Source organism: Mytilus edulis, chromosome 12 (genome assembly GCF_963676685.1).
Source record: "Mytilus edulis chromosome 12, xbMytEdul2.2, whole genome shotgun sequence".
NCBI lineage: Eukaryota > Metazoa > Mollusca > Bivalvia > Mytilida > Mytilidae > Mytilus > Mytilus edulis.
Genome location: NC_092355.1, coordinates 20,842,455 through 20,868,128, shown reverse-complemented (window position 1 = coordinate 20,868,128; position 25,674 = coordinate 20,842,455). Strand labels below are relative to the sequence as shown.

Genomic DNA, 25,674 nt, shown 5'->3' with positions numbered 1-25,674 from the left:
ACTAATATGTTGAATGGTTTTTCATGCTATTAATGAATTAAATGAACTGTTTATGCAGAGATATGTTTCCTATGTGTAAATTAAAAATGTTTCCGTGTAATAATGGACTAGGACTGTGTAATTGGAACCCAATAATTTCAATAGAAATAAGAGTTCCAATAATAATAACCACAACTGCATACGAAAATATTCTTGACTTTCAGTGGTTCACATGAAAACTGAACTAAAATATTGTAAGATTTATAACAACTTATGTCAACATAATAAATTTATTATAAACAAAATTGTAAACAATAAATTTCCTTCAAGTAAAAAAATGTTGCATACCATATTATGGCAATACTCTGATATAAATATGTTAGAATCAAGAAGAACCATAACTATTTGTCTTCAATGACCCAGGCCAGGCATTGACCCTTATTTATAATCTCAAAGCCTTATACCTGTAAGCAAGAGCGACTTGCTCATTTAATTTTGGTCATTCTGACCAAAAAGTAATAATCAAGCGGTAAATTATCACAGGTATACTACTATAAGAGCAACTCACAGAGAAAAAGTATCTCAATATTGAATTTCTTAAACAATAAATATTTAATTTGATAGAAAAAAAAACATTCATCCATAAATTTTTAAGTCAAAATAGTAACATGCATTTGAATAATAATAAGCATGGCAATACACATTCCCCTACCGATTAAAGGTTAATTGTACTGAAACAAAATGCTAACCTGACCTATAACTTGTCATGGTGTAAACTATATTACAAATATCAAGTTAATATCTTCAAGCATGATGAAAAAAAGTTTGGAAAACTGATTATTTAAGTGAGTTTTCCAAGTCCAAGGACCATAACTCTGCACTAAATCCTCTGACCAACACAAAACCAAATTCGAACTTGATCTGTAACTTGTCATGATAAAACAATACACCAATTATTAAATCAATATCTTTAAGCAAGATGAAAAAAAGTTCAGAAAACTGAATATTTGAGTGAATTTTCTAAGTCCACGGCCCATAACTCTGCACAAAATAATCAGATCAGAACAATATTTGAACTTGATTTGTAACTTGTCAAGATAAAACAATATTACAAATAGCAAACCAATATCTTTAAGCATGAAGAAAAAGTGTTGAAAACTGATTTGTCCAAAATTTTGGAATAACATATGTAGTACTAACATTTCAGCACTAATTGATAACATTGGATTATAAATTAGCTTTAACAACATTCTAGAAGACATAGGATACTTTATTTACTTTCCAAGAAGCATTACTTTTCATTAAAATAAAAATAAAGCACAGAAATACTATCAACAAAATCTCAATGAAGTTGGAGAAAAATAGGATGATTTTTTTTGTCAGACGGAGATTTTAACAAGTAAGTAACCAGTTTCAAAATTTGAAAAGCAAAATAAAACAGAGTCTCCTCCCACCTAAAACAGCAAAATGTTTTGTTACAAAATATAAAGAATCCAACCTATTCAAATGGTTTGTCCCAACTAATAAAATCATGAATAGTTGGACTTATTTGAATTAATGCTAATGAAATATTATTAATTTAATTGTAAAAAAACCCAGCAAATAACAAACATAATAGTTTTGATTTAATCACCCCTAATAAATAATTCATGGGGATATCTTCCCCTTCAGAGAATTGACAATTTGATATCAATAATGTTATAATTGCATCAGACCCTAAAAACAAGTCATATAGCTAAACTATGAATGTGTCATCACTTTTTTCTATATACATGATTTATTTGAGTCACATGAATTCCTTTCGGCACATTCAATGAACCGTTCAGCACCTCCTGAGTATGAAAACTCCCAATAGGAGCACCTCTAGTTCTAACATCATTCAAATTCAAGGGAACATCATCTGGTTCATCTAAATCAAATGAATGCTTTTCTTTATGAGAATTGTATGGTTTGCTGGAAGCTTTAAAGTGTTTCTGATGATGTTGTTCAACTGGTTTTTGTTGATATGAACCAACATTTTCTGGTCCCTTATAGTCCTTTGAGTAGAAGTATCTAGTGCTTTGACCTTTAGAACTAGGTTCATGACCTTGAGATGTAGCTCCATAATTTCTGCTTGTAGAAGAATCCACACCAGTGGAATGCCCACTTGCAAAGTTTTCTTTGTTAGATTTGGAATAATTATTTTGTGACCTTGGCTCTTGAGGTTGACTTGACTTATAATAAGATGCAGGGTCAAAGTTTGTGGATGACATATCTTTGTAATAAGTCTTTTTCATGTTTTCCATTGGAGTTTTGGCAAATGGACTTTTGCCTATATCATCGTACCACGAAGTGTTATCATGACCTTTTGAACTTTGACCTTCATCAGTAAGATTATCATAGTTAGAGTTTGTATCATCTTGTGAAAATGTGTCATCGTCTATGTTATTCACTTCCATTTTGCTCATCTCCATGGCAACTCGAATCATTTCTTCTTCATCCTGGTATGACTGTGGAGCAAGGTGATCAAAAAGGTGAATGTTGTCGTCTGCATGCTTCCTTTTTTCTATAAAAAGAATTAACAAATCAATGTACAGTGAATCAAAGTCAAGTTAAGGTGAGCATACTGTGTGTACTGTAAATTCAGAAATAACACATGTTTAGCAATCTAGAGGCTCTCAAGAGCCTGTGTCGCTCACCTGTTACTGTATTTACTGATGTCAGCCATTTTGGTTGGTAGACGAGGTCATTAGACACTTTTTTTAAATAGATACCCTAGTAATTATAGTGGCCAAGCTGGTTAAATTTGGCCCATAGTTTAAGAAAGGAAGATTTTTGTACAAGTTACAAAAATGATGAAAAGTTGTTCAATATTGACTATAAAGGACAATAACTCCTTAAAGGGTTCTCTGACAATTTTGGTCATGTTGACTTATTTGTAGATCTTACTTTGCTGAACATTATTGCTGTTTACAGTTTATCTCTATATATAATAGTATTCAAGATAATAACCAAAAACTGCAAAATTTCCTTAAAATTATCAATTTTAGGGCAGCAACCCAACAACAGGTTGTAGGAATCATCTGAAAATTTGTGAGGGGATAGATCTTATTCTGATGGACATTTAAATCTTGAAAGATTTCCCCTAAATGTCTTAGTTTCAAAGATATAAAGCAAAAACTGCATTTTACCACTATATTCTAATTTTAGCCATGTCGGCCATTTTGTTTGGTAGGTGGGGTCATTGGACACATTTTTAACCGGATTTTTGTGACAAAAATGTCGGTTATTGATTTGGGGATGTACGGCGGGCGGGCGGTCGGTCGGTCGGTCGGGCGGGCGGGTGGCAATCAAATGTTGTCCGTGCATTAACTCATGAACCGTTCAACCAAAGCTTTTAAAATTTTAATATGTTGTTACTGACAACTAAATGAAGGTCAAGTTCAATAATGGCGATTTTGACTTTTACTGTTCAGGAGTTATGGTTCTTGAAAGATTGAACTAGAGGCTCTAAAGAGCCTGTGTCGCTCACCTTGGTCTATGTGCATATTAAACAAAGGACACAAATGGATTCATGACAAAATTGTATTTTGGTGATGGTGATGTGTTTGAAGTTCTTACTTTACTGAACATTCTTGCTTCTTACAATTATATCTATAATGAACTTTGCCAATTAGTAACAGAGAAAAATATTTGGTAAAAATTTACATAAATTTACCAAATTAATGAAAATTGTTAAAAATTGACTATAAAGGGCAATAACTCCTTAAGGGGTCAATTGACCATTTAGGTCATGCGGACTTATTTGTAGATCTTACTTTGATGAACATTATCGCTGTTTACAGTTTATCGCTATCTATAATAGTATTCAAGATAATAACCAAAAACAGCAAAATTTCTTTAAAAATTACCAATTGGAGGGCAGCAACCCAACAACCGGTTGTCCAATTCATTTGAATATTTCAGGGCAGATATATATTGACTTGATTAACAATTTAACTCCTTGTCAGATTTCCTCTAAATGATTTGGGTTTCAGAGTTATAAGCAAAAAACTACATGTTACCCCTGTTCTATTTTTAGCCGTGGTGGCCATCTTGGTTGGATGGCCAGGTCATCGGACACATTTTTCAAACAAGGTACCTCAAAGATGATTGTGGCCAAGTTTGAATTAATTTGGCCCAGTAGTTTCAGAGGAGAAGATTTTTGTAAAAGATAACTAAGATTTACGAAAAATGGTTAAAAATTGACTATAAAGGGCAATAACTCCTAAAGGGGTCAACTGACCATTTCGGTCATGTTGACTTATTTGTAAATCTTACTTTGATGAACATTATTGCTGTTTACAGTTTATCTCTATCTATAATAATATTCAAGATAATAACCAAAAACAGCAAAATTTCCTCAAAATTACCAATTCAGGGGCAGCAACCCAACAACAGGTTGACCGATTCATCTGAAAATTTCAGGGCAGATAGATCTTGACCTGATAAACATTTTTACTCCAGTCTGATTTCCTCTAAATGTTTTGGTTTTTGAGTTATAAGCCAAAAACTGCATTTTACCCCTATGTTCTATTTTTAGCCGTGGCGGCCATCTTGGTTGGTTGACCGGGTCACGCCACACATTTTTTAAACTAGATACCCCAAAGATGATTGTGGCCAACTTTGGATTAATTTGGCCCAGTAGTTTCAGAAGAGAAGATTTTTGTAAAAGATTACTTAGATTTATGAAAAATGGTTAAAAATTGACTATAAAGGGCAATAACTCCTTAAGGGGTCAACTGACCATTTCGGTCATGTTGACTTATTTGTAAATCTAACTTTGCTGAACATTATTCTTATTTACAGTTTATCTCTATCTATAATAATATTCAAGATAATACCCAAAAACGGCAAAAATTTCCTCAAAATTACCAATTCAGGGGCAGCAATCCAACAACAGGTTGACCGATTCATCTGAAAATTTCAGGGCAGATAGATCTTGACCTGATAAACATTTTTACCCCACATCAGATTTCCTCTAAATGCTTTGGTTTTTGAGTTATAAGCCAAAAACTGCATTTTACCCCTATGTTCTATTTTTAGCCGTGGCGGCCATCTTGGTTGGTTGACCGGGTCACGCCACACATTTTTTAAACTAGATACCCCAAAGATGATTATGGCCAAGTTTGGATTAATTTGGCTCAGTAGTTTCAGAGGAGAAGATTTTTGTAAAAGATTACTTATATTTATGAAAAATGGTTAAAAATTGACTATAAAGGGCAATAACTCCTAAAGGGGTCAACTGACCATTTCGGTCATGTTGACTTATTTGTAAATCTAACTTTGCCGAACATTATTGCTGTTTACAGTTTATCTCTATCTATAATAATATTCAAGATAATAACCAAAAACAGTAAAATTTCCTTAAAATGACCAATTCAGGGGCAGCAACCCAACAACAGGTTGTCCGATTCATCTGAAAATTTCAGGGCAGATAGATCTTGACCTGATGAACAATTTTACCCCATGTCAGATTTGCTCTAAATGCTTTGGTTTTTGAGTTATAAGCCAAAAACTGCATTTTACCCCTATGTTCTATTTTTAGCCATGGCGGCCATCTTGGTTGGTTGACCGGGTCACCAGACACATTTTTTAAACTAGATACCCCAATGATGATTGTGGCCAAGTTTGGTTAAATTTGGCCCAGTAGTTTCAGAGGAGAAGATTTTTGTAAAAGTTAACGACGCCAGACGACGACGGACGACAGACGACGGACGCCGGACGCCGGACGCCAAGTGCTGAGAAAAGCTCACTTGGCCCTTTGGGCCAGGTGAGCTAAAAATGGAGTTTCCAGTCGTGTCCGTGCATTTATGCATGAACTGTTCTACCTAAGCTTCCCAAATTTTAATATGTTGTTACTGATGACAAAATGGAGGTCAAGTTCAATAATGGCGATTTTGACTTTTACCATTCAGGAGTTATGGTTCTTGAAAGATTGAAAAATGGAGTTTCCAGTCGTGTCCGTGCATTTACGCATGAACTGTTCTACCTAAGCTTCCCAAATTTTAATATGTTGTTACTGATGACAAAATGGAGGTCAAGTTCAATTATGACGATTTTGACTTTTACCGTTCAGGAGTTGTGGTTCTTGAAAGATTGAAAAATGGTGTTTCCAGTCGTGTCCGTGCATTTATGCATGAACTGTTTTACCAAAGCTTCCCAAATTTTAATATGTTGTTACTGATGACAAAATAGAGGTCAAGTTCAATAATGACGATTTTGACTTTTACTGTTCAGGAGTTATGGTTCTTGAAAGATTGAAAAATGGTGTTTCCAGTCGTGTCCGTGCATTTTCTCATGAACCATTCAACCAAAGCTTTTGAAATTTTTATATGTTGTTACTGATGGCAAATTAGAGGTCAAGTTCAATAATGATGATTTTGACTTTTACCGTTCAGGAGTTATATGGTTCTTGAAAGATTGTGAAATGCCATTTGAATTCAGGTTGTTGCATTTACTCATGAACCATTCAATCTAAGCTTTTCCAATTTTAAGATGTTGATACTGATGACAAAATGGAGGTCAAATTTGATATTGACAATTTTCACTTTCACCATTCATCAGTAATGGTTCTTGTGATATTGCCAGGACACAAATAAATATTAATAAATCCGGTTTGCTGTCGTTGTGACAGCCTCTTGTTTAAACTATATACCACAATTATGATTCTGGCCAAGTTTGGTTAAATTTGGCCCGGTAGTTTCAGAGGAGAAGATTTTTGTAAAAGTTTACGGACGATGGACGACGGAGGACGGACGACAGACGCCAAGTGATGAGAAAAGCTCACTTGACCTTTCAGGTCAGGTGAGCTAAAAATGTGACAGGGTTGATATCTCAATAATTAAAACTTGCATTTCAGATTTTTTTTATAAGAATGAAGCGGAACTTTTTCTATAATCACACATTTCATGAATTACTGGTACTTCCTTTTTTGCAGATATTGTTTTGCCTATAACGTTTCTTGCTTTAAGCTTCTATCTATCTTTTACAGTAGTTTTTGCTAAATTTAACAAATATGACGATAACACTATCTTAGTGAAATAGGTATATGAAAGTGTAAATAATTTCCACATATGTAATTATCATAAAGACTACCCACTCAACTTGAATTTTAATTTACTAGGATTGTCAGTTTTCCTATAAAAGGTTGATGGTTTTCTGTGGGGACACCCGCTTCCTCCACCCATAAAAACTGATAGCCATGAAAAAGCACAAAAGTGGTGCTAAAAGTGGCTTTAAAACGCCAAAAAATAAAATAATAATTATAAAGACTACCTTCTGTGTTGTTTGTAGCAGATGAATTGGAGGATGTCTCATCATCATCTTCAACTTCGTGTGGAACTGGTTTTCCAGACATTTTAACATTTCCACTGCTTGTCTCCGCCATTTCCTGTAATTCATGAGATAATTAATACTTTTTTTATATCAAGATTTGATGATCTAAGAGTATAAGATAAAGAAAAGAAAGCTTCATATTGCCATTTGCCACTAGAATCAAGAGTTAATTTAAAATAGACCTGATTTACTGGATGAACTACAAATTATAAGCTAAATGGTATTTAAACCCCCTTTTCTCATGTTTTCTATGCACATAAGTTAATTACCTTTGATTCCATAGGTTAACATAACCAATTCTTTGACAAATTTACAAAGCTTGATCCCTGTTTACTATTAGGGGAGCAAAACTTGACATCTTGGCAAAGAAAACCAACCAACTGTCTAAACAGGTTGGTTTTTTATTAAATCAAAGAGATTTAGTCTTCAGGTGTGGTTTTTTTTTGTTGCTATACAGAGCCTAAGGGAGGTAACTACTAACACAAATTGACATAGATTTGACAGAAAGTACAAAAATTGGTTTACTGCTACAAGAATATAAAGTAAGTTCCCTATTGGAATTTTTAAAACAGAAAATCAAGTGACATTTGTATTTTTTCAAAGTTAAACAAGTGTTTTACAATATAAATTGAGGACAAAATGGAGGATATATGTTATTTTTATGGTTCTTATTTCAGTGTACATATTTTATAAAATTCTAAGTTATTAACCAAGATAAAAACTCTAAAAAGAAATAGTCAATGACTTACAGAAGGGAAGAAGGTTTTTATAACATTTATAATATGAGATAAACACAACAACAAAAAAAGAAATATTCAATGTCTAATAAAATAAAAATTGGATTTCTCCTTAGAATTAAAACTAAAGGCTCTCAAGAGCCTGTATCGCTCACCTGAATCTACTTGGGTTTTTGAAATCATATAAAAAAAGATAACATTTGGATACAAAGTTACAACACTTGGCCAGCACCTCATTAAGAAAGGAACATTTATGCTACGTTTGGTTTCATTCAATTCAGTGATTCTCTAAAAGAAGTCATTTGTATGCATTTCCCTTAGGGGTCATCCATAATTGTCAACCATTTTCCAAAGTGTACAAAACGTACACTTTTTCAGACCCCCCACCCTCCCTCAAAAAGTGTACATCAACCATTTTCAAATTTCAAGAGAGGAATCAATCATTCTTCATAAGAAGAAGATCCTGTCTATTATATTTTAGTTTAATATAGAAATTTGCATTGAACATAAACTAAAACATATCTGACTGTTTTATTTGATGACATTTATCTGTGATGCTTGTGTTTTGTTAGAAGTAAGAGTTCAAAGATAAGTGTTTCCCCTATCACACAGTGGGAACTCCAATGAAAAAGGGCACCTAGAGCATGCAAAAGATTAACAAAAGGGCACATAAACTATGCTAAGAATCAAAGAAAGGGAAATGGATGGTTATATTGCATTGGTAAAGTATGGACTGACAGTTGTTGATGGAATCAGAGCTCAAGACAGCAATCAATAAAAGTGTAATGTTTTAAAACATTTTAAGTTTTTAAATTTCCCGCCTGTATTTCTATTTAAAAGGTCCCTGTAAATGTGCCATTCATGGCACTATTATCGTTTATGTATATATACTGTAACGTGTACATATATTGGATAATTTTTAAGGTTAAGGTTAAACTTCATATGGAGGTGCTCCTAATTAAAGGAGGCTTATACTAAGAAAAATAAGTTTACTTCCGTTTTATTGGTTTATTGTTTTGGAATACATTACATAACTCGAATAATTCTGCGCCCTCTAGCGGCCTATAGATTATCGATATTAATAGCAATCGGAGATTAAACGGAGATCAGCGGAATATAACGACTGACATTATTCGGGTTATACATTACAAGGAAATTAATCGAAGGACCAGTTTAAAATCTTTTCACAAAATGGCGTCTTAATTGTCAAAATCAAAACATTCAAAGAATTTAGTGTTTCCATCAGTTTTTTTTTTTTATTTAACAGAGTGAAACGATAACGATTTATAATAAAGCAGGTGAAATTGACAATTGGGGGTACTGAGAAATGCTTGCAAACTTTTTGTTTAAAAATTTTTACAAGTTTACATTTCATCAAAGATTTAGTTTTCATATGATTTGATCTTTTAATCGTTCAATCCGGATTGAGGAGAATTATGATATCGAAATAAATATCATCAAGTGAAAATAATAAAGAAGAAATAAGAAGAGAAACACACCCAAGCCAATTCTCGATTTTATACATCGACCTTCCCTACGGAAACGAAATAAATTCTGGAAATAAAAAAAAAAAGCGTACGGTAAAAATGTTGATTTTTTAACCCCCTCCCCCCAAGTGTACGTTTTGTACACTTTGGAAAATGGTTGACAATTATGGATGACCCCTTAGGGTCCTATGTTAAACTAAGTCCCCTGCTGGTGGCCATCTTGGATGATGGATCAGCTACAAAGTAACAACACTTTGTCAACACCCCATAAGGAACATTCATGCTATGTTTGGTTTTATTCCATTCAGTGGTTCTCTAAAAGAAGTCAGTTGTATGCATTTCCCATAGGGTCCTATGTTAAACTAAGTCCCCGCTGACGGCCATCTTGAATGATGGATCGGCTACAAAGTAACAACACTTGGTCAGCACCTCATAAGAGACATTCATTCCATGTTTGGTTACATTCCATTCAGTGGTTCTCTAGAAGAAGTTCAAAATGTAAAAAGTTAACGCCGACGGACGATGGACGCCAAGTGATGAGAAAAGCTCACTTGGCCCTTATGGCCAGGTGAGCTAAAAAATGTTGCTCAATTTGACTCTTTCTTAAAAGCTATTTTAAATTGTATTTTACCTTCTCCAGTCTTTCTCTTTCTCTCTTCAGTTTTCTTCTTTGTTTCTTGTTCAATTTCAATGGTACCTGCAACAGAGAATTTACTTGTATCATGCCAATATTATACATGTGGAATTTTTGTCTTCTTTTAAATTTGAACTAACTAATAAAAAGTTGAATATTTTTAATGTTCTGTCTCCCTTTAAATATTATTGGGTTGTATTGCAATGACTTGTTACTGACACATGCATGTACTGCTTATACAAATATTCTTTAAGGTTTTTTTTTCTTACTGTTTTATTTCCTTAGTTCCTGTTAGCTGAGTAACACTAAAGTCAGGATATAATCATTTAATGTTATAAAAATTTATACAATGTGCACAATATAATATAGTTTTTAATGTCAAATATATATATGCTTACCCAATAATGAGTTGATTTACACACAATTGATTAATAACATCATACATGTGTTAGACTAAATTGCTAAAAACTGATTTCAATATTATACAAGGTTGTCATAGATACTGCATAGGATACCAGGGTTGTGTTCAACATTGTAGCAGCCAGTATAGGCGCTGTGTCTTAGATATCTATCTATGTTGAACGATATACTACTTAGCTAGGCTATCCAAATAACGTCATAGTAATATTCTTCCTGATGCCATTTTATAATCCCTAGATAGCATGACCTTTTTGGGCTATGATCTAGATTTATTTATCACAACGCTGGTGAAATTCATGTGGTGACCCTATGCATCCATAGGGGTAAGTAAATTTCATAGGGGTTCATGACCCTTTAATGGTGACGTCATCTGTTAATGTTGTTGTGTTTCATTGTTATTTTTTAACAAAACGCAGCAGAAACAAGAATGTGTCTATGTTTAGTGGACCGTGAAATTGGAATAAATTCTCTAATTTGGCATTAAAATTAGAATGATCTTATCAAAGGGAACATGTATACTAAGTTTCAAGTTGATTGGACTTGTACTTTATCAAAAACTACCTTGACCAAAACATTTAACCTGAAATTTGCACTATCATTTTCTATGTTCAGTGAACCGTAAAATTGGGGTCAAAACTATAATTTGGCATTTAAATTAGAAAGATCATATAATAGGGCACATGTATACTAAGTTTCAAGTTGATTGGACTTCAACTTTATCAAAAACTACCTTGACCAAAAACTTTAACCTGAAGCAAGACAGACGGACGAACGAACGGACGAACGAACGAACAGACAGACGGACGAACGGACGAACGAACGAACAGACAGACGGACGAACGGACGCACAGACCAGAAAACATAATGCCCCTCTACTATCGTAGGTGGGGCATAAAAAGTCTAGCATGCGATAAATTTGTTATACAGTTAACTACTGATCCTATGGATTTTACTTACCCTCTATGGATCCGTAGGGGGGTCAGTAGCGAACCATATAACTTTATGGTTGTCATGGATACTACATAATATACAGTTTATTATTACAAATACCTGACTAGTTTCGATATCATCAATGTTGTCATAGATACTATCATTATCTTCTGACTCTGATTCTACCATCTCTGGTGTGGCATCTCCTGTGGCAGGTTTAGTTTGAATGACTGAAAAAAAAAATCAAATGTTGATTTTAAATTAAAATTTCAACACTCAGAAGGCACTTAGATTTTGAATTCTTAAATCCTACACTTTTTTATTAGTGGATATAAAAGCAGTTGCATCTAAATTGCTTTAACTTATAAGAACAAACAGACATAATCATGATAATGTGATTTTTTTAACTACTGTTAACACCCCCTGAACTCACATTCAATTTTGAATGCAGGGAAAATACCATAAAACTTGAACAGGCTCATTTAATTCCAGCAAATATAAACTAGAGGCTCTAAAGAGCCTGTGTCGCTCACCTTGGTCTATGTGCAGGTTGTCCGATTCATCTGAAAATTTCAGGGCAGATAGATCTTGAACTGATAAACAATTTTACCAAATGTCAGATTTGCTCTAAATGCTTTGGGTCTTGAGTTATAAGCCAAAAACTGCATTTTACCCCATGTTCTATTTTTAGCCATGGCGGCCATCTTGGTTTGATGGCCGGGTCACCGGACACATTTTTCAAACTACTAGCCCAAAAGATGATTGTGGCCAAGTTTGATTAATTTGGCCCAGTAGTTTCAGAGGAGAAGATTTTTGTAAAATATTACTAAGATTTACGAAAAATGGTTAAAAATTGACTATAAAGGGCAATAACTCCTAAAGGGGTCAACTGACCATTTCAGTCATCTTGACTTATTTGTAAATCTTACTTTGCTGAACATTATTGCTGTTTACTGTTTATCTCTATCTATAATAATATTCAAGATAATAACCAAAAACAGCAAAATTTCCTTAAAATGACTAATTCAGGGGCAGCAACCCAACAACGGGTTATCCGATTAATCTGAAAATTTCAGGGCAGATAGATCTTCACCTGTTTAACAATTCTACCCCATGTCAGATTTGCTCTAAATGCTTTGGTTTTTGAGTTATAAACCAAAAACTGCATTTTACCCCTATGTTCTATTTTTAGCCATGGCGGCCATCTTGGATGGTTGGCCGGGTCACCGGACACATTTTTTAAACTAGATACCCCAATGATGATTGTGGCCAAGTTTGCTTTAATTTGGCCCAGTAGTTTCAGAGGAGAAGATTTTTGTAAAAGTTAACCCTATGTTCTATTAAAAGTTAACGACGACGACAGACGACGGACGACGACGATGGACGCCGGACGCCAAGTGATGAGAAAAGCTCACTTGGCCTTTTAGGCCAGGAGAGCTAAAAAGAAGATGTGGTATGATTGTCAATGAGACAACTGACCACAAGAGGTCAAAATGACACAGAAATTTAGAACTATAGGTCACCGTACGGCCTTCAACAATGAGCAAAGCCCATACCTCATTGTGAGCTGTAAAATAACCAAAAATACAATGTAATACAATTCAAACGAGAAAACGAACAGCTTTATTTACAATGATTCATATAAAAAATGAACGAATATCAAATATGTAACACATAAACAAACGACAACCACTGTATTACAGGCTCCTGAACCAATCTCATTTCATATTTGATAAACAATGACAGAGTTTGAAATTCTAAGAAATTTTTCATACTTATGATTTTCCTTTGAACATGAAAATAGAGGTGTGACAGACAAACTAATAGGAGTACAAATTAAATAAAATATAACCATGATAACAGGAAATCCCTATTAATCATGCTTGTTATTGCCATGGTAACAGTAAAACATGTAGCTTACTTGTAGGTGATAGTTAAAGCTGCATTACTAAATCTTTAACATGTTTAAGTTTCAGCAATGATATTGACCATAATTATAGTCACATGTTATACTTCTGTATTACAAAAATGTATTAGTAAGCCAAGTTTAAGATTAGAGGTCAATATCCATTATTACTACCATCTTACCTGGTTTTTTTGCTTTCTTCTGCTTTTTTCTTTCTTTCCTGGAAGTGATCACAGTCTGAGGTTTAGTTTTAGATTTCCCTTCTTTACTGTCATTATTTTGTGTAGAAGTAGAATGAACCTTAGAGGTACCAGAACTTTGGTTACCAGTAGAAAATTGATCATTAAAATTTCCTGAGCTATAAGATGTTCTATTTGGAGTATTTGTGGAGGAATTCTGGGAATTTGTTGGTCGCCTTTCATGAAAACCACTTGTGTCTGAGGAATTCTGGGAATTTGATGATCTCCTGTGGTGAAAATCACTTGAGTCAGAGGATTTCCTTGGGTTAAACCTATGTACATTATCTGATGTAGGATGATGTATGTGACTATTATCTGAGTGGAATTGACTTTGTCTATTGTTGAAATGTGCTGATCTAGACAGAAAAGGATCCTGATGTTGTTGCGGTCTCCGGGTGGTCCTCCTTCTTCTAGAATGTCCCTTATTTCCTGTTTTTATCACAGTTATTCTTCCATTTTGCATAATGACTATTTCTTCTCCATCGTCACTATCATCGTAATCGTCAAAGCCACCATGCATACCACTGAATGGGTCCATAAAGAATTGCTGGAAAGGACTCTGGTGGAAAGGACTGGAAAAGGGATGACCAAAAAGTCCGCCAAATGGTGAAGGTGAAGGTCTGGCTACTCCAAAGTCTTTAATATAAACAAAAATATTTTATAAAGTATCATTAACAAGACCATTACCAGGTCTGGACCTGTGTCCCTGCATGCAATTATTTAACATGATTAAGGATACATATTTTCTGAAGTAAAACTTAAATTATAAAAGCTAATAAATGTTTGATGAAAATTTTCCTTGTACAATAAATGTTGTAAAATTTCTAATTATCAGCTAACTGGTTGTATGAAAAATGTAAACATAGCCTACTGGCTACTACTCCACATTATCAAGCTAAATATTAAATCATTCTTATAACATGTATAAAGCCAAGAAAATGTAAACAACAGTTTTCTACCTTTTTATTTCATGACAGATAGACAAACTGACAGACAGAGTTGTGCAGTTAAGAGACCCCCTTTTGTAAATCGTAACAAAAATGTATTGATAGATGAAGGCAAGTCTTTTACAGGAACATTTTAATCCTTAATTTTTTCATTGAATATCATATCGTTTTTGATTTGTTCTATGATTATCAGACTTTTATATCTACAAGTTTTGACTTTAAAATGTTAAAGTTTGAAATAATCTTGTTTAATTGTAGTGTACATTTATTTCCAAATGATCAATAAACATGACAAAATATTTTTAAAGCAATGCTGTACACTTTCAAATATTAAGTTGCATCAGAAATCTGACTTCAAACTTTTCATTCATGTACTATACTTCAATTCCAGTAAGACATTGGCTTCATTTAAAACTGTTTCATTTCAAGTGTTACTGATAAGTCTCTTGTCTAGAGCACAAGGTTTTAATCCTTGTATCTATGATGATTTATAAAAAAAAAATAACATCTTTGATACAGCCAAAAAGATCTTGTTAATAAGGGACAACATCAAAAGTTCAATGAAGGATAAAAAACTTAATTCACATAGTTTTTTCACTGACCCCCCCCCCCCCCCCCCCTTAACTTTATTTGGGAAAATTGATTGACCAATAGGGATATATGTAAAATCGATTTTAGATTAACAAAACTTGCAGCAATGTTGACCCACCCCCCAACCCCCAAACTATTTGATTTAAGTTTTTTATCATACATCATACATCGATCTTTTGATGTCGTCCCTAAGTGGGATAAGGAAAATACAAATACTAGTCAGGAACATATTATAACTTGGAACTTCTAGACATAATGAAAAAAAATGTCCCTTAAATAACATATTTATGATTGAAAATTTCAAAAAGAAATGTCAGCCATGTAGTTTAGAGGAAAAATAAACAACTGAAGAAGGCCAATGGCCGAAACGTCTTGAAAAATGGTTTATTTATACAATTATAAAAGGTATGTTCCCTATTGGAATTTTGAAAACAAGGAGCCTTATATAACACTTCTAACATTAACTTTATACTCACCACCCATCATCCATGGAAACAGTCTAGTCAAAATATTAATCTATAAATAGAAATAATGTAATACAGTCATAACTTTACATTGCTTAGATATCAAATGTATCAGACACATGAATAACTACAGCAGGTCAATTTTACTACATAACTGTGATTTATATATTTTCGTGGATTGAAGAAATTCTTTATTTTAGTCGATACCAGATTTTGTGGTTTTGCTGAAGTTTGCATTCTAAATGCTATGAAAATTTTAAAACTTCATTGAACAATTCAATTGGTTCATTTAAACCTAGGAAATAAATGAAAATTGGTAGTCTACTATTTAATGAATAGCAATAATTTATTTTGAATTTATTGAACCATAAAATTAATTTTTGACTCTTCACATTGAATAATACGCAAAGCTGATTATGTAAAATGTCAAGTCAAAAATTAATTTTATGGGTCAATAAATTCAAAATAAATTATTGCCATTCATTATAAATAAATTTCTATCAAAAATAAGGCTCAAAGAACTTTTTATATTATTTATATATATATATTAACAATAACAACGTACACACATGTTGGCGTATGAATACACAACATCAGAGTGGGCATGTTGCCATAAAAATTGACAACATTGAAAATAAAACTAATACTTTTAACCAATCAGAAGACAGTAAATACACCAAATTTATTTATTACAAAATGTAGCAATGAATCCTCAGTCCCCTTCAAGAATCAAATACACTTTTAACTGTGTACATGATTGTTTAATGGAATCTTAGTCATAGAAACTTCAATCTATCTGAGTGTGTTGCATTCCCATCACAATGGCCACTAAAATGTCAACCTAGACTGATCATACTGCTATCGATATAATTATTAGCCTTCCAATAATCTAACTGTGTGTATGTGTGTGGATACTAATAACAATACAATATGTTCCAAGCTACTGTAGATTCATTTATCTTGTGGAGTGGGTCTCATTGGGGTCTAAGCGTGACGTGGATTGCCTATTTTTTGTAAGCGTGACATGTGTAAGTCAAATTATTGTGCCGTGAAAATGGGAAATGAAGTTTAGCGGGACACGAGAAATTACAAAAAAATGAGAATCGCTTACATACATAGTGTAAGTGGGATACGGGAATCTGACAAAACAGTAAGCGGGATCCGGGATCGGAACCCCCACCCCAATGAGACCCCCTGTGGATTGAGTAAAAATTGACATTTGGTTGATTTGACTATTCTGAATACAGGACTATGAGATATTTGTCCAGTATATCATTATACATGTATAACTTACTGGGACATCATGTCCACCAGCTTGACCAGTAAATTGTCCATCTTCTTGAAATCCAACTGCACTTGGTCCTGAAAAGCATAGAATTTGCACCAAAACTTTATAAAAATTATATGATATAGTTGTAATATATTTCTCTATTTATTTCACCTTAAACTGCTTTGTTCACTTCAAAATGGTTAATATTTTTTTTTATAAATAATGTATCATTAGTATTCATTTCAGAGGAGTTAACAAAAGTTTGATTTCGAGTGCAAAACATTTCATATAGTTTAACAAATTTTGAGGATCTCCTGACAAATCTAATATATCAAGAAGATTGGTTTCAATTTTTTCCATCAATTCAATTGACACCAACAGACAATTCAAATCAATGCAATCATGGAAAAAATTACGAGTTTTGAAACTGGAAAATTTGACATTGATTAAAAAATCATTCAAAGCAAATGGCCGATTATCTTTCATTTACTTTATACCAATTCAATCAATTAAGAAAATATCTCTTATTAGCAGGAATTTTTAGTCAATGATAATTCTGCTGAAGTTACCATTTACTGCTGAATAATAGGCCGTTATAAAACAAACAATTTCAAATGAAAAATAGAATTCCTAAAGTTTGTTTACTTCTTATAAATTATATATACCTAGGTTACAAGGCGATTGATTGATTGATTGATTGTACCTATATTGGCTGTATTAATCAAAATTAAATTAAAAACATCAAAGGTTTTCGTCAACTTCTGCCAGGTTTAATAACTTACCCTCAATAAGGTATTTGTGTGCATAACCTATCTCCTGAAACTTTTCTTTGGCATCCTCACTTTGATTCTGGTAATACAAGACAAATAAAATTTAGCACAAGACAATCTTTATATGCCTATCCAAAACTAGAAGACATGGAAGTTAGAAGTTGAATGGTTGTGGTATGGGCTTTGCTCATTGTTGAAGGCCGTACAGTGACCTATTGTTGTTAATGTCTGTGTCATTTTGTTTTTTTTGTGGATAGTTGTCTCATTGGCAATCATACCACATCTTCTTTTTTATATGTCGTAGGTTGCTTTCTGTCATTCTTGTATTTTGTAAACTGTTGGATTAAATCAGGCCATGAATTTCAATAGTTTTTTAATTTTTTTCAAGGTAACTAATGACATAGCATGCCCATTGCCAAAGATGGGCATAGGGGTTTATATACAGGTTCTTGCTACTCCTAAAAGGGAAAGCAGTGGTCTTGAAATCTGATTGACAACCTGATATTTTGATTTTGTTAAATAAGTCTTCTCAAAATGTCTGACAAAACTTAAAGACAAGTGTTCACAATTTTCCAATGCCAATTCCACATTTGTCAGGCTCATATTTTTTCCTATATCTGGCATTTATTTTGAAGAAAATTTGAGAATAGGCTATTTTTTACCGGCTTAAATCAAATATGTAATAAAAAATATACCTTCATGTGCTACTTTTTGCATTGTTTTGAGTAAAATGAGGTTGAAATTTCATGATACATATACAGCAAAAAATGATGTTTTTTTCTATGTTCATGAACATTTGCTAAATGCTAGTTATTTCTAAACAAAAAATCTCATAAATTTATAAAATACTTATGTAAAGGAGAAATTATAGATAATTTAACATGTTTAACAAAAAAACAGCTTAAGTTTATCTTTTAAAACAAAAAAGTAAGCATTTCTTTTGGAAGAAAAAATATGTCTTTTTTTGCTGTATATGTATCAAATTTAAAAATATTGCACAGTGATATTGTTGTCTTTTTTCAAAACTACCTCTACCGTTTTTTATTGGGAAAAATGCATATTTTTTATTGAAATTGGGAAATTTGTATTTTTTATTCTTAACACATCTCCAATTTTTTGCTGACCTTTGCTGTCTTTTTTGCACTGTTTTTCTAACCCGAATAATTCAGTCGTTATATTCCGCTGATCTACGAAGGCTACATTTACGCCTGAACGTCTTCCTCGATAAAGACCGTCAACCGGAAAATTCACACCGCTATGCAATATGGGATTTTTTTACTAAGTTGGCAGCTAAAGAAGGAGGAGTTTTGGATGTTAATTGATGTTAAATGATGTAAACTGATGTTGATTGATGTTAATTAATTATTATCGGATTTGTGTTAATTGAACACACATGTTTGGTAAGACAATTACAAGACAGTTGCGCAGATTCATTATCCTGATCGCTGCCGATTGGCTCTCTCTCACAGAGAGCAGGCGACGCGGCCAATGATAATAAGGAGTTCAAGCCCTCGTGTGGGAGAAAATCGGACACGGAAAGGGCTTGAATTATCCGAGTTACTGTTTTTCATGTATATTTTTGGTTGTCAGACATTTTCAACCTGAAAGGTACTTTTCGGAGGGGGGAAAGAAATCAAAACAATGATGGTACTTAATGCATTGAAAACCACATGTGTTACAAACACTATGATGATTCTGATCAGAAAACTGGATCTAAAAAGTGCTTTCTAATATCAAAATGATAACATGAATACGAAATTTACAAACATTACTTCCAATGCCATCACTGTTTTTGGAAAATGTAAAACTTTTTGGGAGGAACTTTAAGCCATTTCTTATAGTAATTGGGAATTTTCTCTAGGGGAAAAGGCTGAATTTCGGCTGTAATTTGAGGCAAACAATATCACTGTTGCATTATTGACTTTTTCATTAAAGAAAAATAACAATTTACATTAGCAATGTCATTACCTCACCTGTAACTGTATCGTATGCCCCTTAATTGTATCAATTTTTGAGAACACTGGACAGGCTGCATAATCCACATGACATGTAGAATATTTTAGGATCTACTCTTTAGTTAAACATACCTTATCAGGATGAAATATTAATGCCATACGCCTGTAAGCTTTCTTGATGTCATCTGAAAATGAATACATTGAAAATGGAATCTATAAAGCATTAGAGGACCATAAATCCTACACAGCAATATGAAAATCTTCACACAAATATTCATCTAGTATTGACATGATTGATATGAAGCATGACTATGAAGTAGCTTCTCTGTACCTTGGATTTTGTGCTTGCAGGGATTTTCCAGAATATTTGCCTTGTTCGGTTTAAAACTGGTTTTTTGTTTGATACTTTTTCCCTGTTTAGCCCTTAAATAGCAAATTTTACTTGAATTATGAAAGTGTTTTCAACAAATTTTATGATGTTTTATATAATCAAAGATACAAGTTTGACATATTCAAGATGCTTTATTTTCAAGATAATTTTTAAAAATGTAAAACATTACAGTTTCTTTTTCATACTTTAATTCCAAGTTCTTTTTAGGTGTGATGAGTCCTTTTTTGACAATACGCCTGTTTGGGGTACATAATTTTTAGCCTGGCATCTACAATGACATGTATGATAAATCTATTTACCATCTGTAGCATCTTCTTGCACTCCTAAAACTTCCAAACATCTTCTTCTTTCTCTTGCTCTACTACTCATTTCGGTTAATTATAGATCTGATTTATCTGAAAAAATAAGTCAGATTTTACATACATTTAAAATATTTGTAACAAGAGTTAACAGTATATGAATCAATTGCGCTTTATTGATAGAAATCTTTCTTGAGTTCAATAAATGAGTTTATATTTTTGAGCAAATCTAAATCAGTGGCAGATCTAGAAATTTACTTGAGTTTGGACCCATGGACTGCCTAAGAGTGGGTTCCATCTTTGCTAGACAAGCTTAAGGGTTCCATTGGATGGATAATAACCCTTAGCTTTGAAAGATGTGCAAGTTGTTATATATGATATAACAAAGATATCACAGTAGGAAGAAATGATATGCCCTGTCCCCCCCCCCCCCCCCATCCCCTCCACAATCATTGGAAATGTTGGAGATCAAGACTACAGCCATTCATCTAAATCTCGGGAACAGGTTTGAGCCATTGTCACCTTGACAGTAATTGGACAAGTCTTACAAATTCAATGAAATTGACCAATTATAGACAGTTACGTGATCTCTAATATTAATACTGAGATGCCAAAATTAATAAGTAGCTGTCGATAAACCCCATGGTGGTAGCACAGATAAATGCCTCACGAGTGTGTTATCAAATGGGGAAGTAGTCCCCAATTATGATAGAAAAATTTAAAAAAGAAATAAATCAAAAATTTTCAGGAAAATTTCCCTAAATTTTCATTCTACTTATCATGCTTAATATCAGTCAGAGCTCAGACATAAATAATTCTGAATCTGCTTTTAACTCATAGAGGTCTAAATTTGTAAGTTTTAGGATTTGTCTCCCTGTAATGCAAGATAAAACACTTTAATAGGTCCAATATCATGAATATTTTTTATCAAAAAATAATTGACCAGAATCGAAAAGTTGCAAATATCGACTCATACAAGTCGATAAGTTATCAAAATTGGTAAACTTCAAGACCCACGCATATTTATAAAAAGGTCATGCATCTAAATCAAATAATGACAACATTGAAATACCATGCTTTGTCTTCTAAAGAAAAATATGAATGAGAGTCTAAAAAATCAGAGATAATGTTAATTAACCTTACAATGCAACCACCTGCCCTGGAACCACACTTAATGAGGTAAAACATCTGTGTTTAGTGAGGATGTTCAATTAGATAATTAAATAAAGATAGCTCAAGTCCTTGTGAATGCTCAGACAGGTTTTTGCTGTCATAGGTGGTGTACTTTGGCCACCAAGTAAAATTAAATGTTTTCGTCAACATAAATAGACCTAAACAAGTCTGTCATTTTCTGACTTAGATAAGTCTAAAATTGAAATCACATTTTTATAATAAATACATGTTTTGACTTCTTTAAGTCGAAAATGTTCATGTCTGAGCTTGTCGACGTCCCCTTCCACAGGTAATGCTTGTAGTGTAGAAATAAGTGAACACAACAGGGGCCCAGTTTACACTTCCGTTGTTTGCCTTGTTCCTAAATCCACATTTCCAAATGTGCTGTGACAGAGCATGTTGTATTAATTTATGATACAAAATCACTACCCCTCGACTTGAAAACATTCAATCCTTATTACTGTTTTTCATCCAGTCAGAGATATAACTCTATAGGGTTTATTTTATTTCTTAAGTTTTCTAAATCTGTAATAACATATGTTTGTTATTTGTAAAATATTTTAATTTATAATGGGTTCTAGGGAACTCTTGAGACTTTGCGCAGAAACTAAATGCATAGCCTTGATTAATTAAATTAAATTTGTTAATTAAATTAATACATTTTTGATTAACCATGATAAATCAATGAGACGAGGCTTTTAAGGGATAAACTTAGCTGTAATAACAAGGCTCAGTTATTAAAGGAATGTAACTTATTATATGAGACACTTGGGAATTACTGGGAAACTTGCGCAGAACCTCATTACATGCTCTCGGCCTAGCCAAGATCAGATGTGCATTTCAAATTGGGTCTATGTTATAGGCTTGTAAAGACAAGAAGATAAACTTTACATAAGTAATACATCTTTGAACTGAAGAAGAGAATGTAGGGCTTCACAATGAATATCAAATATCATGTATAGGTGTTACCGTTTTGAAAAAAAACACTAAAATACACGCCGAAAATGAGTATAATTTCACGTTATGTTGTTTCATTTAAAATTTCTCTGTTTTTATCAATTGATAGGTAATAAGTGAACTTAATTTGAACTACATTATTGGTTCATTGCTATAGACAATTAATTCATCTTTCTTTTACTGTTTGTTGCAACAAAAAATCTTCAGTGGTTACAAAGTTATGATAAAAAGTTGTATACTATGCGCTTGTTATGAAATTTTGTACTTTTGTTTTTAGCTTGCTCAGTGTAGTGATAAAAGAGAAAAATAAATCAAATTTATGCTATTTTGTGTTTTGTTTTCTCTTCTAGTATATACATTATCAAAAACTACCTCATTTATCAAGATTGCAGTACCCTAACTGGAGATATATGCCATCAAAGTTGGATATACAAATAAAGTGAAAAAATGTCTTGTCCGTAGACATGCATTCCCTAGTAAACTGGAAGCATAATTACATTAATGTTGCATTGCTAAGTTCCTGTTCTTTTGTAGATATGTAAACACTACTTACATTTTTTTCTACCATCTATTAATAGAGGAAAAAATTCAAAAATATGTCAGAATGTCTTGTCCGTAGACATGTCTTTTTATCAATATTGCTTGGCTTTATGGGTCTTAATTAGTCCTATGTGTTGTTTAAACTTAGAAATATCTTATTTTTAATAAATAAATGGTAATTTAAGTGTTCTCAATTTTTGTATAATTACTTTACAGGAGTGGATTTTAAAAAGTGTCAGATTATCAGTCATAAAAAGCATACCTTATTTTACTTCAATATAGTTTATTCCAGTTGCTGCATACCTTAAAAGATTAACTAAATCAAATGAAGAAAAAGTATTTCTCTCTCTCTAACTTTATTCTTTGCATTTCAGTATTAACAGCAGATGAGGAAGTGTCTACGGACAAGACACTTGTACATAACAAGTATTAAATTCAATTATTTGTCTGCTATGGAACTTAAATCTTATTTATAGGTGATGAAAGTTATCTATTCAAATTAAAACTCAGTATTTTCAACATTAATATAGTCACAATTAATTCTAACAGATTTTTTTTTAACTGAAATTGTCTTGTCCGTAGACATTACCACAATATTTGTATCCAATTTCCTTGAGTTCAGCCTAATTGATAGGTAAAATGTATGTTATTTTTTCAAGAGAACACATTATACTATGTCAAAATTGAGTTTTAATAATAGTTTGATTGTTTTAAACAGTCAGATATATGGATTTCAGTTAAAAGAATGTGTCTTCATTTTGGCTTAATCAATAAAATATTGAGATACATAAAGAATTATGGGTACATTTTTATATTTTCCAAAATTAAAAAACACCGCTTAAAACTTAATTAGTAACTTTTAATCTTAACTTTAACAATCATCTTTGAAAGCATTTAATTGAATATCAATAAAATGTCTTGTACGTAGACATTATCAAAATGTATTTGTTGCCATTTTCCTCGAAGTTAAGCATCATTGGTAGATAAACCTGATAAAATGTATGGTTTTTTTTTCAAGATAACACTTTAAGCTATATCAAAATTAGGTTTTAATAATGCATTTCATTAAATATGAATACAATGTCTTGTCCGTAGACAAAACATATAAATTGTATTGCTAAGTTTGATTGTTTATTGTTAGAATATGCATCAAGTTATTTTAATGTTCTATACACCAAAAGAAAGGATTCTTTTGGAAGTTTTGTTATTTATAGATAATTTTAGATAACGTTTTATCAGATAAGATTAATGATCAAAGAAAGCTACTGTTGTTTGAAATAACTGTGAGTCAAGCATGTTCTTGTTATTTTTTTTTCAATTAAAATGTTAGAGATTCAATAGTTCTAAACATTTTTTGTTGTCTTTGTCATTGACCAAAAATCTGTCACTGGTGACCATGTCTTGAAGGCAACCATTAAAGAAAATCATACAGTTTTTAAACACCATTTATTTAATAAAAATATTAAATATTTCTTTCAAAAACTGCATGTAATTATATACATGCTTCCAGTGTTAGCCTAACCATGGCAATTTTTCATAATTTAAACCATTTTTGAACCAAAATATCAAAAGAGTTTTTCCCTGAGGTGATACTCATTTTTGACTTCATGTGAAACACAAAATGCACATCTGATTGTGGCTAGGCCGTCTGGTCATTATTTCTTACAATAAATTAAAATACATCATGTACATTGTAATTAAGCATGATGTATGTTTGAGCAAATGCTTTGGAGTGATATAGAGAAACTGTGATAACAACCTTTAGTTATTACAGGCATATTTTTTCTGTAATAACATAGGTGTACTATGCAAAATTGGCAAACTATGAACTGTTATATCTTTCTATAGTTAAGTATACATAAGGACAATAGTAATACCAATAGAACTTGTTTACATTTTAACTAAACTAATGATGTATATTGTCCCTTTGAAACATGTAACATACATATGTTATCACAGTTCTTTGATTTTTTAGTCTACAATAACAAATGTATGTTATTTTTCTGTATTAACCCTATGCCTATAGAGTTATATTCCTGACTGTCATCAGTAACACTGAAAATTAAAACCAAGCTGGTGCGAAAAAATCTACATATGAATTCGCTGGGACTACTTAACTAATAACTACTATTTAAGTAACAATTGATGGTGTCAAAACCTTTTTGGAAACTGAACCTGTAACATCAACAGAACAACAGGTTTGATATGCAAGGGAAGTTTTAGGAATCCTATTATAAAGATGTCATGTTGTTATATATACTTTTTTAACTTCCTATATAAATTCTATGAAAATTTCAATTACATGTAAGTACAACTGTGATTAAAGGCATGTGATGCATTCCTACATAACGAACTTAGAGAAAATCCTCAGCTACTGGGAAATAGTGAAACCGAAAGTAAGTATGAGCATGCGCACTATCTATATAATTTACGAGATTTCTGTTTAGCATACATTTCAGGTAGCTGTCTTTCAAAACTGATGGATTTTAAGAGATCATGAGAGTGGATTTATCGCCAGTCGATTCATTTAAAATATTAACTGAGAGATAGCGTTAAAACATTGTTTTTTCCTCACATCGAGCCACTTCTCTCTCTTCGGCGATGTCTGATTTTTCAGACTACTTTTAGA

At 32.5% G+C, this 25,674-nt stretch overlaps 1 protein-coding gene across 3 annotated transcripts; it reads right to left on the bottom strand.

Moving 5' to 3' along the window:
- Positions 1-253: 253 nt before the first annotated feature.
- Positions 254-25,665, bottom strand: LOC139497997 (uncharacterized). Of its 3 annotated transcripts, none has more exons than XM_071286261.1 (11): positions 25,498-25,665; positions 20,376-20,471; positions 19,818-19,870; positions 17,743-17,809; positions 16,985-17,052; positions 15,703-15,742; positions 13,632-14,324; positions 11,664-11,773; positions 10,191-10,256; positions 7,276-7,390; positions 254-2,524 (listed from the first exon to the last, which is right to left on the bottom strand). In XM_071286261.1, exons 2-11 carry the CDS (start codon positions 20,443-20,445, stop codon positions 1,734-1,736), a joined length of 2,073 nt encoding a protein of 690 aa, XP_071142362.1. In that variant the 5' UTR covers positions 20,446-20,471; positions 25,498-25,665; the 3' UTR covers positions 254-1,733. The 3 variants fall into 3 exon arrangements, with proteins under 3 accessions (XP_071142362.1, XP_071142364.1, XP_071142363.1); XM_071286263.1 differs by having other exon boundaries at positions 25,478-25,553; XM_071286262.1 differs by lacking the exon at positions 25,498-25,665 and adding an exon at positions 25,348-25,477.
- Positions 25,666-25,674: the final 9 nt, after the last annotated feature.

Bases quoted from the DNA above. Each gene is read 5' to 3' on its own strand.
- LOC139497997 (XM_071286261.1), bottom strand. From the start codon at position 20,445: ATGAGTAGTAGAGCAAGAGAAAGAAGAAGATGTTTGGAAGTTTTAGGA. The intron at 14,325-15,702 runs GTGAGTATAAAG...TTTATATTAAAG, and splicing joins GTTTCCATGGATGATGGGTG to ACTTTGGAGTAGCCAGACCT. The intron at 10,257-11,663 runs GTATTTGTAATA...TCTCTGTTGCAG, and splicing joins ATGATATCGAAACTAGTCAG to GTACCATTGAAATTGAACAA.